This window comes from Amyelois transitella, chromosome 13, assembly GCF_032362555.1.
Source record: "Amyelois transitella isolate CPQ chromosome 13, ilAmyTran1.1, whole genome shotgun sequence".
Classification (NCBI taxonomy): Eukaryota; Metazoa; Arthropoda; class Insecta; order Lepidoptera; family Pyralidae; genus Amyelois; species Amyelois transitella.
Genome location: NC_083516.1, coordinates 5,516,377 through 5,535,763, shown reverse-complemented (window position 1 = coordinate 5,535,763; position 19,387 = coordinate 5,516,377). Strand labels below are relative to the sequence as shown.

The following is a 19,387-nucleotide window of genomic DNA, read 5'->3' as shown; positions in this document are numbered from 1 at the left end:
CTAACGACTAAATAAAACTCATAAATTAACAGTTCCAGTCGAAGATCAATTAAAAGAACGGAGAAGAGAAAAATTCGGAAGATTCCGACATTAAAGATATTGGCATGTTTTTAAAAAGAAAAACAACACACTATCGCTCATGTGGCCAGTCAGACGCTAACCAAAGAGGCCTTCCGCATTAGGTTTTTAGAAGGAGGTACCTCGCCACTACCTAGATGGTGCTAGCCTTGAATGAAAAACCTAAAGATATGGGTAAATAAAAATAAAATTGAAAAGATGGGACATATCGGTCCAAACATTCTCCCCGGCTTGGAAGTTCAAAGAACTTTCAAAGAAAATTAAGTTCGATTATAGGTATTAATTATTGAAATATATGTTAAGAGAGAACGTGGCTAAACCAAGAGACAATTAAACCATTAACGTAATTTAAAATTAAAGTATAATGCAAATGTATTTGAAGTGATTTATTGAGTTGATAAAGGATATAATTTAACAACCGGTCTTTTATATACACCATATTTTGTTTTAACTAAGGCAACTCTGACAATTCCATCATTGCCCGGATATACTTTTGTGATTAAATCTATAGGCCAAGTAAATGGAGCGAAGTGAATGAGATGAGACCCGAAATAAGTATTACTTTTTTTAAGTTTAAATCTTACGACAGTTCTAGCATCTAATATCCCGAACTTTAGTTTAAGAATGTAAATAATTAAACCGAAACAAAGAAGTTTATCAGCTTTGATTAACTTTATATGCTTATAGAAAAGGACACTGTGAACGACACGTTGTAAAAGTATTTCACATATTAAATGTGCCTTAATATTTATAACTGACACCTTCTTTTTGAAACGCAATATATAAAACGTAGTACGCAAAAGTTTCTCCCAGGAAGAAAAACGTTTAGAGAACTCATATAAAACAATCTTCAGCGATTCATTTTGATAAGTTAAAACATTGACTTTGAGTTCAGATAAAGAATCCATATTTGGTGGGTTGATAAACCAAGGAAGGTAATTCCACCACAAGCTATTGGAAATCAATAATTCAGCATATAGTATGACTGGGGCATTTACACCTTGAACATCGAGTGAGCGAGCTACAATAGAGAGGATATTCCTCTTAGTACATTTATCATGTACATCGCAAACAGTAACAAACAACTTGTCATCACCAGGCTCCCACGCGAGACCTAACACCTTGGAAAAATTCCCCCCATTAGAAATATTCACCGTACTTCGGTGAAACTCGGGTAAGTGGGACAACAGCTCAGAAGAGTTGCTAGTCGACTTGACAAGGTCGAAAGATCCTGCCTTAAATAGGGAAACCAATTGTTTGGACAAAGAAACTGCAATTTTATCATTAGGCACTGAATAAACTAAATCGTCTATATGAAGCCTACTCTTAGAAGCAGCGACTGCTTCAGGAAACTCATGAGACGTACCCTCGGCTAACTGCTTAACAGTTCTCATAGTGAGATAAAGGCTTGACTTCAGTCCAAAAGGTAAAGGACTGAATTGAAAAGCACGATTAGGTTCGTTCTCATTGAACCGAAACAAAATACGCCAATATTTCCGATCATTTTCGGGATTTTTAATTTGTAAATACATTTGTTTCATATCAGCCGTCATAGTTATTGGAAACAATCGAAAATCAATAAGTAATAAAAATATGTCCGCCTGTAAATTAGGGCCAACGTTAAAGATATCATTCAGAGAAAGACCAGTATGAGTTTTAACAGTAGGATCCAAAACTATACGAGGCATAGGCTTGTTGCTTGGCTGCACGAATAACCCCGTGGTGAGGAATGTAATAGCCCTCAACATTTAAAGAAGATTGGGGAACTTCAGATAAATAGTCATTATCGATGTAATCATGCATTACAGATGTGTAATTCTCCCTTAACCCGGGAGTATGTTTAAATTTTCGCTCTAAAGCCATAAATCGACGAAGAGCAATAGCCCTTGAATTACCTAATTCTGAAGGCGTGCGACAGAACGGCAGAGAAACGGAATAGCGACCACACTTGTCACGTGACACTGAAGATGTGAACAAATTCTCACATTCAGTTTCTTCCGGACTTAAATATTTAATCTGCGGTATCTCCTCTGACTCCCTAAATTTCTGAAGGACATCGTTAAGAGCGAACCCAGTGAACGAAGGAACAGAGGATGTTTTGGGTACATCACCCATCAAAAGGTAGTAGGTAGGTAGTCAATACAGCGGGTGGCGCGCTAGTGCCTGATTCAACTCTGTCACCTAGGTAAATATAGGGGAATAGCTGAGCGCCAAGGATTAAGTGTATATCCCCGGGAATGTTCCAGGTAAGGTCAGCCAAACAAATATTTTCTAAATGAGTAAAATCCGATTTATCAATAAAACAGGATGGCATGGCAATTCATCCGTAAGACAATCAACCACTAATGCACTAATTTGGTATGACTGTTTGCTGTCTACACGAGACTCAATATTTAAAACAACATGCCCATGAATAGGACGTGTTGACATACCAATTCCCTTAACAAAAGAATTACTTAATGGAATTATTGGTAAGTTCAATAATTTGCAAGTGTCGGTTGTTATAAGGTTATTCATTGAAGCATTTTCAATTAAGCAACGAAGCAACATCTTACTCGCATCCCTACCCTTAGCGTAGACCTGTGCCGTAGCTAGCAAAATAGCGCTCGAATGCACTTTAGTATTAAAAGACATCGAAGCGGCATCGGTAAACAAAGATGACGTCATAGGGGCGGGTTGATACGGCGGGTTCTGCGCGCCAATGGCGGAGTTCATTCTCAGGTTCGAAACATTCTCTACGACCTGACAAGCGGGCCGCTGACTAGTGCACGCGCACTCGACTCGAGATGAAGAATCAGTTTTACCGACTTGCGAAGTTTGGAAATGAGTTTTGCTTTTAATAGCATTTTGCTCAGAATTATGTACTCTATCGAAATGCAACAAAGTATGGTGTCGCTTGTTACATAATCCGCAAACAGCTGACGAATTACAATTGGAAACAGTGTGGTTTAATCCACAACAGTTAACACAACCGTTCTTAGATTTAATAAAATCATATCTACTTTTGGGTGAATCTAAATTGCGGAAAGATGAACAGTGATACAAGGCATGCTTATTGCCATGACAACAAGGGCATTTCTCAAGTGACACGGAATCAACAGTGTTGTCACTATGAGACAACAACGTGTACGTATTCTTCTTACGCGAGTTATTAGAAGACTGAGAAAGAGGTTTATTGACGTTCGAATTTTTAGAGCTTAAATTATTTGAACGTTGTAATATTTAAACTTGATCACGAATAAATGTAACTAAATCATCAGAGGACGGTATTTCTTTCTCACGTACCGATAACTCGAAAGCTTGTACAGATTGTGTGTCTAAATTACGTAATGCACAATTAAGGAAAATAAAATCAGACAATTCCGAAATCCCTAACTGTTTTAATGCTAATATAGAAGCAGAGTATTTCTCAATGAATATCTCTAAGCTCTGTGCAGTATAAGAAGTATTTTTCAAATCAAAAATATTAGACAAATAATGTGCACCTAGCGTGCGTTTATCTTGGTATCGTTTAATTAAGCTATCCCATATTATTCTATAGGTTTCGCCAGTAGGTACGATTCCGGCCGTGATCTTGAGGGCGTTGTGCGTTAATTTACCTATTAAATATTGCACCCGCTGAGAATCTGACAATTGAGTATTATTGTGAATATTAGATTTAAATGACTCATAAAAAATAAGCCAGTTCTCAGTACGTCCATCGAAACTAGCGATCTCAACGGCAGGAAGTTTAATATGAGTTTTATACTTACATTTTGATACCGTGGGCTCCTTGACCTTGACTTCGTCATTTACGTTATTACGAACACGTTTGATACGACAGTACAAATCGTCAAAGACGGCCAACTCTTGATAATTAGGAACAAATTTAGGGTTATCTTCCAGCATTAGCAAATTAATTTTATCAATTATTTTTTCAAAATTACCACGCAAATCGTCAATTGTCTCTGACGTGGCCATGAAACTTTCACAGGATTTTAATGTATAACTAGTAACTTTCTTTGAAAGTTCAAATATATCACTAATACGGGAAAAAAGCATTTGTTTTTTAGAATTCAAAAGGGCAATTTCGGGATTATTCTCCATTACATCGGATAAAGCCATTATGGAGATAGAAATGAAATAAATGAAGTCTTGTGGTATTTCACAAAACCAATAAATAATTATTATTGATTATTTCGGTATAAAATAATATCAGAAAACCGAAAATAACGTTAAGGGGATATGATTAAAATTATGCAATTATGACAAATTTTATAATATGGCGACAGGTGAAATCACTTTGTCGAATTTCCGTACCAATAATTACGTACGAATAATAATTACGTACGAATACTCAACGAGGTATTTCCTACCTTATACGCATAAATTATCCTAATGAGAATAATATTAAATAAAGATGGAATAGTATTAAAATGAGAAAATGCTAATAATTATGCACTTTCTTTGGAAAACAAAATGGCGGTCGCCCTAAGGAATTTACGTGCCAATTATAGTTGCGCACTATATTTCAAAAGATTGACCTAAACCAGTTCGTATCCGTGCTACCCTCTTTAATACCTACTTCGATATTGCTGATTATCGTTATTAGCATCACATCTAGATGTATTCAAGCTATGAGATTCATTCAATGTTGAGTTATGAAATTGCTTAACTAACTGGCTTAACGTTGCATATGTACCTACTTGTAATGTTTTCAATCTCCGCTGACATTCGTGTAAGATCTTTCAACAGTTTAGTGCAGTCTAGATGATCAAATGTGACCGGCGGGGGTTTTTCCAGTTGTCTCGCAACAAACACCGGCAGATTTTCTGGATCTGTTGATTTGAACAGCATAATTGTGTCATCCATATTACGGGATTCTTTTCCTTTTCTTTTTCGCTGTATTTTGCGTCGCTCCGTAGGTACTTACTGCACTAAATAGCAACTACTTTGAGTTTTTTATTTTTTTTACCCGTAAAAGCCGACACACAAATTCTCACTAGAGACTCCCCATCTATTAACGATATTTTATTTTGAATATACGATAACATTTCATCAATCACTATATTACAAACGTTACACTTAACTATGTCCGTCATTTTTACGTAAATTACGATAGCTCCGTACAAAAATCTTAAATCTTTGAAAAATCTTAAAATCTTTGAAAAAATTGTCACTATGCAGCTATTTGATGCTCTGAAGAACGTTATATCTCCTAACCAGCATGGATTTTTCAAAAGTAGAAGCGTAGAAACTAATATGGCTGCTTTTGTTGATCATCTGTCAAATGCTATGGAAAAAGATATGCAGATAGATGTCGTGTACACTGACTTTTCTAAAGCATTTGATAAAATCAGCCATAATTCATTAATTTTAAAACTTGGGAAAATCGGTGTGCATGGCAACTTACTCAGGTGGGTCGACTCTTATATAAGAAATCGAAGTCAGGCTGTATGTGTTAAAGGGTTTTGTTCTGGTTTCTTGCCTATCCCGTCAGGTGTACCACAAGGTTCTCACTTAGGACCGTTACTGTTTACTGTATATATTAATGATTTGGAGGTTTATCTCGAAAATACTAATCAACTATTCTACACTGACGATACAAAAATTTTTCGAGTTGTTGCTAGTGTTGATGATTGTAATAAGATCCAACAAGATTTAGATTCACTGTGCGGGTATTGTGGTCATAATCAGTTATTCCTAAATATCGAAAAGTGCCGGGTGATAACATATACTCGTAAAAAGAATTGTATTAAATATAATTATAATCTTAATCATACTCCGTTGACCAGGGTTGACTCACTTCGAGATTTAGGAATCATGATGGACAGTAAACTAAGCTTTAAAAATCATTATGATCACATTATCCGCGGAGCTTTCAAAAATCTCGGCTTTATTAATAGAATCTCCAAGCCCTTTAAAAATCGTGACACTATCAAGATCCTCTATTTCAGCTTTGTAAGATCCATTTTGGACTTTTGCAGTAGCATCTGGAATCTTAATTATCAGGTTGATGTGGATGCAATTGAGAGAGTGCAAAAGAAATTTTTGAAGATTCTTAACTTTAGAACATGCTTAATAAATACCTCTTGCAATGATTCCCTTGTTCACCATAAGCTACTTTCCCTAGAAGATCGTCGAACTCAATTCGACATAACATTTTTGTACAAAATTCTTAACAGTTTCGTGGATTCTCCTACTCTTTTGTCAAAGATTAATTTCATTAGTAAAGCTCGTCTTCCGGTTCGTAACACTCGTCATCTAAACATATTTGTGCCACCTCGCTTTCTCAAGAACTACACTCGAATAAATTTCTTCTACCGCAGTTTGAAACGCTATAACAAGGACTTCACTGACATTGACCTTTTCTCGCAATCGCTGCAGACTCTAAAAAGGAAATTATTCCCAGCACTTTCAACAGCATCGTAAAATAATTAGATAAATTCTGCTTTAATTTATATGTGTAAACCATTTATGTAATGTAATGTATTACGTTAACCAGTTATTTATTTAGCTATTTTGTAAATTGTTATGTTGTCAACACACTAGCATAATTTATATGTTTTTGTAAAATTTTCGGCGCTATTTGTCTATTTAATATGTAATTCTAATTGTAAAAATGTTGTAATGACTGTTTGTGCCAAAATAAACAAAATAATAAAATAATAAAAACACGACACACACAGAAGTGCGCGCGCGTACTCTCAATGTGTGTGAGTATGTGACATTGCATTTTCTGAAATTTAATTTAATTCGATGATTTTGCTTACATTTACTGTAACGATCAAATATTATCAATGCATGAGCTGAAAATTTCGTATTTTTTCATTTAAGTAAGCATCCCAATGAGGAAAAGGTTAAAAAAAAAATAGTCAAAATGTAAAAAAAAACCAATAACATTTATTGTTTAAACTCAAACTGGAGGCATATATACCTTTTTGTAGGTATGTGAATTCCGCTAATGCGAAATTTAAACCTATTTATTTTACTATATTTACACAATTTAATAATTTTTACCTTAAAATAATTTTTACATTAAAAAAGTGTCAGATCGTGAAAGAAACAAAATAACAAAAACATCTTATATTACATATCAACAAGTTAGGCGACACTGACTAAAAGGTACGGTGTATATGGTTGGAACTCATGTAACTGATTCGAGATCAGATGGTGCTCAGTGAACGCTCGGTCTTCTTTCACTTTCAGCAATATTAAATCCATAACTGCACGAGCATCTTCTAAAGCGGAATGGCCCGCACTGCTTTGCTGTATTTTTCGTCCCAAATATTCTTCAGAAAGAACACGCAGAGAGCGACGCATCGGCAATCCTCTAGCATGGGGATACATCGCACAGGTATCAACGACTGCTGTATGCAATAATTTCAACACTTTGAAATCATTCTCCAGGGCATGTCCAACCAATATCGTATCCGTGCCAACAAATTCAAGAAGATCATTCTGTACATCTCGCAGTGTCTTGGTCGCGTGCTGCAAGTTGCGCGGCCTGATGCCCGAGAATCTAGTGTTATAACACAGTATAGACGAACTTGGTCTCACATAAGTTTGGTACACAAGTTGGCCATTTACATCTACGACCGCCACACTAGCTAACTCCAGTCCTGCGGTTGTATAACACATCTCTGTGTCTATTGCATACACCCCTCCGCGGTGCGAGCGTGGCCGAACATATCCTTCGAGTGGTCCATTCATACCAGGATTAGTTCCGTTCCATACATGAAAAATGCTTAAAGCGCAACCTTTGGAACCAAAACCTTCGTTGCAGCAAGCGTAATATCCATCCGCTGCACGACCCCAATGATAGGAGCAGAAGCCCTGGGTTAAATATTCACCGTCACGGGTCATATGAAACACTTTACGACAGCGAACACATAAATGTTCCACTTCTTCAGTTGCTTTTTCACTGTCCAAGCGCGGAGTAGATCCCGTTGAAATTACGCCACTGTTAGTTTCCGAACCAGGTATAAATTCAGGCGCATTCACATTCCAGGAGGTGAATATTGTAGGTCGTGGCGGCGGCGCATTCATGTACATCACAGCTTTTGTAGAGTTTGGCTCGATTTCTACGGGGTAACCAAGCTCCCACATCTGTGTACGCGAAAGCAGATGGGGTTGTAGGGCTGCTGTTAGTTCCTCCATTAAGATGGTCTGCGCAGACGGCGGTGAAGGCGGCCACGGCGACGCCGACATATCATTCTTGATCTGTTGCCAACGGTCTGCGGTGCTGGCGTTGTCTGCTGTCGATATGGCACCCTCCTCTTGACATAACGAACCGTAATATTGCTCACAAAAGTGTTGCATTTTCATTCGCTGCTTAACAGTTAAAAGTGATAGATTTGAGCTCTGAGGTTACTACGTGTGGACACTTGGGACGCTTACTAGTGTACTGAACCTGAACGCTTACTGTTCTTTCGCATTTCGCTAGCGAATGCCCCCGCCCGCGCGACGCCCCCGCCACGTGTGCGAACTGTAAGGGCCGCACACGCAGGAGGGGGGGGAGAAGCCGAAAGCGACCGAACCCCAATCCGAGCCGGCCTCCCACCAGCGGGCGGACTCCCGCGCGTCGTCCGGGCTCCGGAATGGAGCCCCTCCCGGGAAGGGGTAGGTGCGGGTCTCCCGCACCCCTCCCCCGACCTCGCCCTAACGCATACGCGCGTTTTTCACTCGCCTGCCGCCGCCGTCTCCGCCGCTGCTGTCGCCGCTGACCTTACTGCCGCTGATGCCGCCGCCGCAGAGATGAATGTCAACACGGCGACGACAACGACCGCAGCAACATCCCATGTAGCCGCCGCCGTCACCGCCGCCGTCACCACCACCGTCACCACCGCCACCACCGCCGCCACTTCTTCTGCCGCCGACGCCGCCGCCGCCGCCACCTCCGCCGCCGCCAGCGCCGTCACCACGGCCACCGCCGCCTCCGCGGCAGTCAGGACCGCCTTCGCCGCTGCCGCCGCCGCATCCACACCCGCGCCCCTCGCGTCCCTGCCCCCAAAGGGATGGATGAAGAGGGACGCGGAGATTCTCGTCCGGCTGGTGAAGGGGAACTGGCTGTCGCCGGGGTTGGCCCAGTGGATGGCCGTATACCTGCGCCTCAAAGAAAATGAGGTGCGGGGGGTTGCCATCAGATCGTCCGCTGAAAGCGGCCGAGTGGATGCGTTTTCTTCACCCTCCTGGCCCGGACTCCCAACTGCCAGGAGGTGTACGCCATCAAGCCTATGACTATGTTCATCACAGTAACAGCCCGCGCACTGTATAAATATGTCAGGAAAATTGACTAACTTAAGCATTTTATTACATTCATTTTGGTACAATATTTTTTCATTATCGGTTCTATGACCCCATCCAAATTTATTCTTCACAGTGTTTGTTTGTGAATGGTTCAGTTTTTTGCTAACTATATTGAGATTACATTGTAATATTAGGGGCAAATGATCTGACCATAAGACATCATACCTGACATACACATCTATATATACAAAACAAAGTCGGCTTTGTTACAACACTTATAACTCGAGATCTGCTGGACCAATTTTCATGGTTTTTGATTTGTTGGATTTGTCTCCGCCCCGAATAGCAGAATATATCTTAAAAATACTGAAAAATTGACGAATACTTGAAAAATGCGTTATTTTCCCTAAAAGATCTTTAATTTCGGAGCTGTCAAATATTAGTGTCAAAATCTGTAAGTAATGATTGGCATTTATGAGTCATGTGGCATGAATGTGTGGGCATTGATGATTCAGTCACCTTCGTTCCATTATACCTATATTAGATTCGAGCTTTTACATATCTCTTTAGCAATAAAATTTTAAATATTCCGAATTCCGGTGGAATTCCGACGGTTCCGTTACGGTTTACAACACTTACTGGATAGCCCGTGTAAATAGGGCCTATCCTGCGGGGAGCGTAACCGAAAAGAAAAGTATGAGAAAAAGGAAATGGAAAGATATAATATTATTCAAGGCTAGACGACCGTATAACTAGGCAGTTTAAAAGATACTCACCAACATCCACCGTGCAGGAGAAATCCTCGCAGTGAGGCTGACCAGGGCTCTGGGAGGCTTCTAAGTTCTGCCGGCCGGCTATTGTAAAGTCCTTGAATATTACTGATTACACCAAATGTCTGTATGTTCACTTCACAAATCGAAGTAGTATAATGACTAACGACTAAATAAAACTCATAAATTAACAGTTCCAGTCGAAGATCAATTAAAAGAACGGAGAAGAGAAAAATTCGGAAGATTCCGACATTAAAGATATTGGCATGTTTTTAAAAAGAAAAACAACACACTATCGCTCATGTGGCCAGTCAGACGCTAACCAAAGAGGCCTTCCGCATTAGGTTTTTAGAAGGAGGTACCTCGCCACTACCTAGATGGTGCTAGCCTTGAATGAAAAACCTAAAGATATGGGTAAATAAAAATAAAATTGAAAAGATGGGACATATCGGTCCAAACATTCTCCCCGGCTTGGAAGTTCAAAGAACTTTCAAAGAAAATTAAGTTCGATTATAGGTATTAATTATTGAAATATATGTTAAGAGAGAACGTGGCTAAACCAAGAGACAATTAAACCATTAACGTAATTTAAAATTAAAGTATAATGCAAATGTATTTGAAGTGATTTATTGAGTTGATAAAGGATATAATTTAACAACCGGTCTTTTATATACACCATATTTTGTTTTAACTAAGGCAACTCTGACAATTCCATCATTGCCCGGATATACTTTTGTGATTAAATCTATAGGCCAAGTAAATGGAGCGAAGTGAATGAGATGAGACCCGAAATAAGTATTACTTTTTTTAAGTTTAAATCTTACGACAGTTCTAGCATCTAATATCCCGAACTTTAGTTTAAGAATGTAAATAATTAAACCGAAACAAAGAAGTTTATCAGCTTTGATTAACTTTATATGCTTATAGAAAAGGACACTGTGAACGACACGTTGTAAAAGTATTTCACATATTAAATGTGCCTTAATATTTATAACTGACACCTTCTTTTTGAAACGCAATATATAAAACGTAGTACGCAAAAGTTTCTCCCAGGAAGAAAAACGTTTAGAGAACTCATATAAAACAATCTTCAGCGATTCATTTTGATAAGTTAAAACATTGACTTTGAGTTCAGATAAAGAATCCATATTTGGTGGGTTGATAAACCAAGGAAGGTAATTCCACCACAAGCTATTGGAAATCAATAATTCAGCATATAGTATGACTGGGGCATTTACACCTTGAACATCGAGTGAGCGAGCTACAATAGAGAGGATATTCCTCTTAGTACATTTATCATGTACATCGCAAACAGTAACAAACAACTTGTCATCACCAGGCTCCCACGCGAGACCTAACACCTTGGAAAAATTCCCCCCATTAGAAATATTCACCGTACTTCGGTGAAACTCGGGTAAGTGGGACAACAGCTCAGAAGAGTTGCTAGTCGACTTGACAAGGTCGAAAGATCCTGCCTTAAATAGGGAAACCAATTGTTTGGACAAAGAAACTGCAATTTTATCATTAGGCACTGAATAAACTAAATCGTCTATATGAAGCCTACTCTTAGAAGCAGCGACTGCTTCAGGAAACTCATGAGACGTACCCTCGGCTAACTGCTTAACAGTTCTCATAGTGAGATAAAGGCTTGACTTCAGTCCAAAAGGTAAAGGACTGAATTGAAAAGCACGATTAGGTTCGTTCTCATTGAACCGAAACAAAATACGCCAATATTTCCGATCATTTTCGGGATTTTTAATTTGTAAATACATTTGTTTCATATCAGCCGTCATAGTTATTGGAAACAATCGAAAATCAATAAGTAATAAAAATATGTCCGCCTGTAAATTAGGGCCAACGTTAAAGATATCATTCAGAGAAAGACCAGTATGAGTTTTAACAGTAGGATCCAAAACTATACGAGGCATAGGCTTGTTGCTTGGCTGCACGAATAACCCCGTGGTGAGGAATGTAATAGCCCTCAACATTTAAAGAAGATTGGGGAACTTCAGATAAATAGTCATTATCGATGTAATCATGCATTACAGATGTGTAATTCTCCCTTAACCCGGGAGTATGTTTAAATTTTCGCTCTAAAGCCATAAATCGACGAAGAGCAATAGCCCTTGAATTACCTAATTCTGAAGGCGTGCGACAGAACGGCAGAGAAACGGAATAGCGACCACACTTGTCACGTGACACTGAAGATGTGAACAAATTCTCACATTCAGTTTCTTCCGGACTTAAATATTTAATCTGCGGTATCTCCTCTGACTCCCTAAATTTCTGAAGGACATCGTTAAGAGCGAACCCAGTGAACGAAGGAACAGAGGATGTTTTGGGTACATCACCCATCAAAAGGTAGTAGGTAGGTAGTCAATACAGCGGGTGGCGCGCTAGTGCCTGATTCAACTCTGTCACCTAGGTAAATATAGGGGAATAGCTGAGCGCCAAGGATTAAGTGTATATCCCCGGGAATGTTCCAGGTAAGGTCAGCCAAACAAATATTTTCTAAATGAGTAAAATCCGATTTATCAATAAAACAGGATGGCATGGCAATTCATCCGTAAGACAATCAACCACTAATGCACTAATTTGGTATGACTGTTTGCTGTCTACACGAGACTCAATATTTAAAACAACATGCCCATGAATAGGACGTGTTGACATACCAATTCCCTTAACAAAAGAATTACTTAATGGAATTATTGGTAAGTTCAATAATTTGCAAGTGTCGGTTGTTATAAGGTTATTCATTGAAGCATTTTCAATTAAGCAACGAAGCAACATCTTACTCGCATCCCTACCCTTAGCGTAGACCTGTGCCGTAGCTAGCAAAATAGCGCTCGAATGCACTTTAGTATTAAAAGACATCGAAGCGGCATCGGTAAACAAAGATGACGTCATAGGGGCGGGTTGATACGGCGGGTTCTGCGCGCCAATGGCGGAGTTCATTCTCAGGTTCGAAACATTCTCTACGACCTGACAAGCGGGCCGCTGACTAGTGCACGCGCACTCGACTCGAGATGAAGAATCAGTTTTACCGACTTGCGAAGTTTGGAAATGAGTTTTGCTTTTAATAGCATTTTGCTCAGAATTATGTACTCTATCGAAATGCAACAAAGTATGGTGTCGCTTGTTACATAATCCGCAAACAGCTGACGAATTACAATTGGAAACAGTGTGGTTTAATCCACAACAGTTAACACAACCGTTCTTAGATTTAATAAAATCATATCTACTTTTGGGTGAATCTAAATTGCGGAAAGATGAACAGTGATACAAGGCATGCTTATTGCCATGACAACAAGGGCATTTCTCAAGTGACACGGAATCAACAGTGTTGTCACTATGAGACAACAACGTGTACGTATTCTTCTTACGCGAGTTATTAGAAGACTGAGAAAGAGGTTTATTGACGTTCGAATTTTTAGAGCTTAAATTATTTGAACGTTGTAATATTTAAACTTGATCACGAATAAATGTAACTAAATCATCAGAGGACGGTATTTCTTTCTCACGTACCGATAACTCGAAAGCTTGTACAGATTGTGTGTCTAAATTACGTAATGCACAATTAAGGAAAATAAAATCAGACAATTCCGAAATCCCTAACTGTTTTAATGCTAATATAGAAGCAGAGTATTTCTCAATGAATATCTCTAAGCTCTGTGCAGTATAAGAAGTATTTTTCAAATCAAAAATATTAGACAAATAATGTGCACCTAGCGTGCGTTTATCTTGGTATCGTTTAATTAAGCTATCCCATATTATTCTATAGGTTTCGCCAGTAGGTACGATTCCGGCCGTGATCTTGAGGGCGTTGTGCGTTAATTTACCTATTAAATATTGCACCCGCTGAGAATCTGACAATTGAGTATTATTGTGAATATTAGATTTAAATGACTCATAAAAAATAAGCCAGTTCTCAGTACGTCCATCGAAACTAGCGATCTCAACGGCAGGAAGTTTAATATGAGTTTTATACTTACATTTTGATACCGTGGGCTCCTTGACCTTGACTTCGTCATTTACGTTATTACGAACACGTTTGATACGACAGTACAAATCGTCAAAGACGGCCAACTCTTGATAATTAGGAACAAATTTAGGGTTATCTTCCAGCATTAGCAAATTAATTTTATCAATTATTTTTTCAAAATTACCACGCAAATCGTCAATTGTCTCTGACGTGGCCATGAAACTTTCACAGGATTTTAATGTATAACTAGTAACTTTCTTTGAAAGTTCAAATATATCACTAATACGGGAAAAAAGCATTTGTTTTTTAGAATTCAAAAGGGCAATTTCGGGATTATTCTCCATTACATCGGATAAAGCCATTATGGAGATAGAAATGAAATAAATGAAGTCTTGTGGTATTTCACAAAACCAATAAATAATTATTATTGATTATTTCGGTATAAAATAATATCAGAAAACCGAAAATAACGTTAAGGGGATATGATTAAAATTATGCAATTATGACAAATTTTATAATATGGCGACAGGTGAAATCACTTTGTCGAATTTCCGTACCAATAATTACGTACGAATAATAATTACGTACGAATACTCAACGAGGTATTTCCTACCTTATACGCATAAATTATCCTAATGAGAATAATATTAAATAAAGATGGAATAGTATTAAAATGAGAAAATGCTAATAATTATGCACTTTCTTTGGAAAACAAAATGGCGGTCGCCCTAAGGAATTTACGTGCCAATTATAGTTGCGCACTATATTTCAAAAGATTGACCTAAACCAGTTCGTATCCGTGCTACCCTCTTTAATACCTACTTCGATATTGCTGATTATCGTTATTAGCATCACATCTAGATGTATTCAAGCTATGAGATTCATTCAATGTTGAGTTATGAAATTGCTTAACTAACTGGCTTAACGTTGCATATGTACCTACTTGTAATGTTTTCAATCTCCGCTGACATTCGTGTAAGATCTTTCAACAGTTTAGTGCAGTCTAGATGATCAAATGTGACCGGCGGGGGTTTTTCCAGTTGTCTCGCAACAAACACCGGCAGATTTTCTGGATCTGTTGATTTGAACAGCATAATTGTGTCATCCATATTACGGGATTCTTTTCCTTTTCTTTTTCGCTGTATTTTGCGTCGCTCCGTAGGTACTTACTGCACTAAATAGCAACTACTTTGAGTTTTTTATTTTTTTTACCCGTAAAAGCCGACACACAAATTCTCACTAGAGACTCCCCATCTATTAACGATATTTTATTTTGAATATACGATAACATTTCATCAATCACTATATTACAAACGTTACACTTAACTATGTCCGTCATTTTTACGTAAATTACGATAGCTCCGTACAAAAATCTTAAATCTTTGAAAAATCTTAAAATCTTTGAAAAAATTGTCACTATGCAGCTATTTGATGCTCTGAAGAACGTTATATCTCCTAACCAGCATGGATTTTTCAAAAGTAGAAGCGTAGAAACTAATATGGCTGCTTTTGTTGATCATCTGTCAAATGCTATGGAAAAAGATATGCAGATAGATGTCGTGTACACTGACTTTTCTAAAGCATTTGATAAAATCAGCCATAATTCATTAATTTTAAAACTTGGGAAAATCGGTGTGCATGGCAACTTACTCAGGTGGGTCGACTCTTATATAAGAAATCGAAGTCAGGCTGTATGTGTTAAAGGGTTTTGTTCTGGTTTCTTGCCTATCCCGTCAGGTGTACCACAAGGTTCTCACTTAGGACCGTTACTGTTTACTGTATATATTAATGATTTGGAGGTTTATCTCGAAAATACTAATCAACTATTCTACACTGACGATACAAAAATTTTTCGAGTTGTTGCTAGTGTTGATGATTGTAATAAGATCCAACAAGATTTAGATTCACTGTGCGGGTATTGTGGTCATAATCAGTTATTCCTAAATATCGAAAAGTGCCGGGTGATAACATATACTCGTAAAAAGAATTGTATTAAATATAATTATAATCTTAATCATACTCCGTTGACCAGGGTTGACTCACTTCGAGATTTAGGAATCATGATGGACAGTAAACTAAGCTTTAAAAATCATTATGATCACATTATCCGCGGAGCTTTCAAAAATCTCGGCTTTATTAATAGAATCTCCAAGCCCTTTAAAAATCGTGACACTATCAAGATCCTCTATTTCAGCTTTGTAAGATCCATTTTGGACTTTTGCAGTAGCATCTGGAATCTTAATTATCAGGTTGATGTGGATGCAATTGAGAGAGTGCAAAAGAAATTTTTGAAGATTCTTAACTTTAGAACATGCTTAATAAATACCTCTTGCAATGATTCCCTTGTTCACCATAAGCTACTTTCCCTAGAAGATCGTCGAACTCAATTCGACATAACATTTTTGTACAAAATTCTTAACAGTTTCGTGGATTCTCCTACTCTTTTGTCAAAGATTAATTTCATTAGTAAAGCTCGTCTTCCGGTTCGTAACACTCGTCATCTAAACATATTTGTGCCACCTCGCTTTCTCAAGAACTACACTCGAATAAATTTCTTCTACCGCAGTTTGAAACGCTATAACAAGGACTTCACTGACATTGACCTTTTCTCGCAATCGCTGCAGACTCTAAAAAGGAAATTATTCCCAGCACTTTCAACAGCATCGTAAAATAATTAGATAAATTCTGCTTTAATTTATATGTGTAAACCATTTATGTAATGTAATGTATTACGTTAACCAGTTATTTATTTAGCTATTTTGTAAATTGTTATGTTGTCAACACACTAGCATAATTTATATGTTTTTGTAAAATTTTCGGCGCTATTTGTCTATTTAATATGTAATTCTAATTGTAAAAATGTTGTAATGACTGTTTGTGCCAAAATAAACAAAATAATAAAATAATAAAAACACGACACACACAGAAGTGCGCGCGCGTACTCTCAATGTGTGTGAGTATGTGACATTGCATTTTCTGAAATTTAATTTAATTCGATGATTTTGCTTACATTTACTGTAACGATCAAATATTATCAATGCATGAGCTGAAAATTTCGTATTTTTTCATTTAAGTAAGCATCCCAATGAGGAAAAGGTTAAAAAAAAAATAGTCAAAATGTAAAAAAAAACCAATAACATTTATTGTTTAAACTCAAACTGGAGGCATATATACCTTTTTGTAGGTATGTGAATTCCGCTAATGCGAAATTTAAACCTATTTATTTTACTATATTTACACAATTTAATAATTTTTACCTTAAAATAATTTTTACATTAAAAAAGTGTCAGATCGTGAAAGAAACAAAATAACAAAAACATCTTATATTACATATCAACAAGTTAGGCGACACTGACTAAAAGGTACGGTGTATATGGTTGGAACTCATGTAACTGATTCGAGATCAGATGGTGCTCAGTGAACGCTCGGTCTTCTTTCACTTTCAGCAATATTAAATCCATAACTGCACGAGCATCTTCTAAAGCGGAATGGCCCGCACTGCTTTGCTGTATTTTTCGTCCCAAATATTCTTCAGAAAGAACACGCAGAGAGCGACGCATCGGCAATCCTCTAGCATGGGGATACATCGCACAGGTATCAACGACTGCTGTATGCAATAATTTCAACACTTTGAAATCATTCTCCAGGGCATGTCCAACCAATATCGTATCCGTGCCAACAAATTCAAGAAGATCATTCTGTACATCTCGCAGTGTCTTGGTCGCGTGCTGCAAGTTGCGCGGCCTGATGCCCGAGAATCTAGTGTTATAACACAGTATAGACGAACTTGGTCTCACATAAGTTTGGTACACAAGTTGGCCATTTACATCTACGACCGCCACACTAGCTAACTCCAGTCCTGCGGTTGTATAACACATCTCTGTGTCTATTGCATACACCCCTCCGCGGTGCGAGCGTGGCCGAACATATCCTTCGAGTGGTCCATTCATACCAGGATTAGTTCCGTTCCATACATGAAAAATGCTTAAAGCGCAACCTTTGGAACCAAAACCTTCGTTGCAGCAAGCGTAATATCCATCCGCTGCACGACCCCAATGATAGGAGCAGAAGCCCTGGGTTAAATATTCACCGTCACGGGTCATATGAAACACTTTACGACAGCGAACACATAAATGTTCCACTTCTTCAGTTGCTTTTTCACTGTCCAAGCGCGGAGTAGATCCCGTTGAAATTACGCCACTGTTAGTTTCCGAACCAGGTATAAATTCAGGCGCATTCACATTCCAGGAGGTGAATATTGTAGGTCGTGGCGGCGGCGCATTCATGTACATCACAGCTTTTGTAGAGTTTGGCTCGATTTCTACGGGGTAACCAAGCTCCCACATCTGTGTACGCGAAAGCAGATGGGGTTGTAGGGCTGCTGTTAGTTCCTCCATTAAGATGGTCTGCGCAGACGGCGGTGAAGGCGGCCACGGCGACGCCGACATATCATTCTTGATCTGTTGCCAACGGTCTGCGGTGCTGGCGTTGTCTGCTGTCGATATGGCACCCTCCTCTTGACATAACGAACCGTAATATTGCTCACAAAAGTGTTGCATTTTCATTCGCTGCTTAACAGTTAAAAGTGATAGATTTGAGCTCTGAGGTTACTACGTGTGGACACTTGGGACGCTTACTAGTGTACTGAACCTGAACGCTTACTGTTCTTTCGCATTTCGCTAGCGAATGCCCCCGCCCGCGCGACGCCCCCGCCACGTGTGCGAACTGTAAGGGCCGCACACGCAGGAGGGGGGGGAGAAGCCGAAAGCGACCGAACCCCAATCCGAGCCGGCCTCCCACCAGCGGGCGGACTCCCGCGCGTCGTCCGGGCTCCGGAATGGAGCCCCTCCCGGGAAGGGGTAGGTGCGGGTCTCCCGCACCCCTCCCCCGACCTCGCCCTAACGCATACGCGCGTTTTTCACGCGCCTGCCGCCGCCGTCTCCGCCGCTGCTGTCGCCGCTGACCTTACTGCCGCTGATGCCGCCGCCGCAGAGATGAATGTCAACACGGCGACGACAACGACCGCAGCAACATCCCATGTAGCCGCCGCCGTCACCGCCGCCGTCACCACCACCGTCACCACCGCCACCACCGCCGCCACTTCTTCTGCCGCCGACGCCGCCGCCGCCGCCACCTCCGCCGCCGCCAGCGCCGTCACCACGGCCACCGCCGCCTCCGCGGCAGTCAGGACCGCCTTCGCCGCTGCCGCCGCCGCATCCACACCCGCGCCCCTCGCGTCCCTGTCCCCAAAGGGATGGATGAAGAGGGACGCGGAGATTCTCGTCCGGCTGGTGAAGGGGAACTGGCTGTCGCCGGGGTTGGCCCAGTG

At 39.5% G+C, this 19,387-nt stretch overlaps 3 protein-coding genes across 3 annotated transcripts in view; all 3 read right to left on the bottom strand.

Moving 5' to 3' along the window:
• LOC106132098 (transducin beta-like protein 2) overlaps positions 1 to 19,387 on the bottom strand; it is a 178,945-nt gene that overhangs the window by 115,082 nt on the left and 44,476 nt on the right. The window lies entirely within an intron of this gene.
• LOC132902398 (exonuclease GOR-like) lies at positions 7,162 to 8,408 on the bottom strand. Its single transcript, XM_060947366.1, has one exon. It carries the CDS (start codon positions 8,383 to 8,385, stop codon positions 7,162 to 7,164), a length of 1,224 nt encoding a protein of 407 aa, XP_060803349.1. The 5' UTR covers positions 8,386 to 8,408.
• Positions 17,400 to 18,646, bottom strand: LOC106134362 (exonuclease GOR). Its single transcript, XM_013334387.2, has one exon. The coding sequence runs from the start codon at positions 18,621 to 18,623 to the stop codon at positions 17,400 to 17,402; it is 1,224 nt and encodes a 407-aa protein (XP_013189841.2). The 5' UTR covers positions 18,624 to 18,646.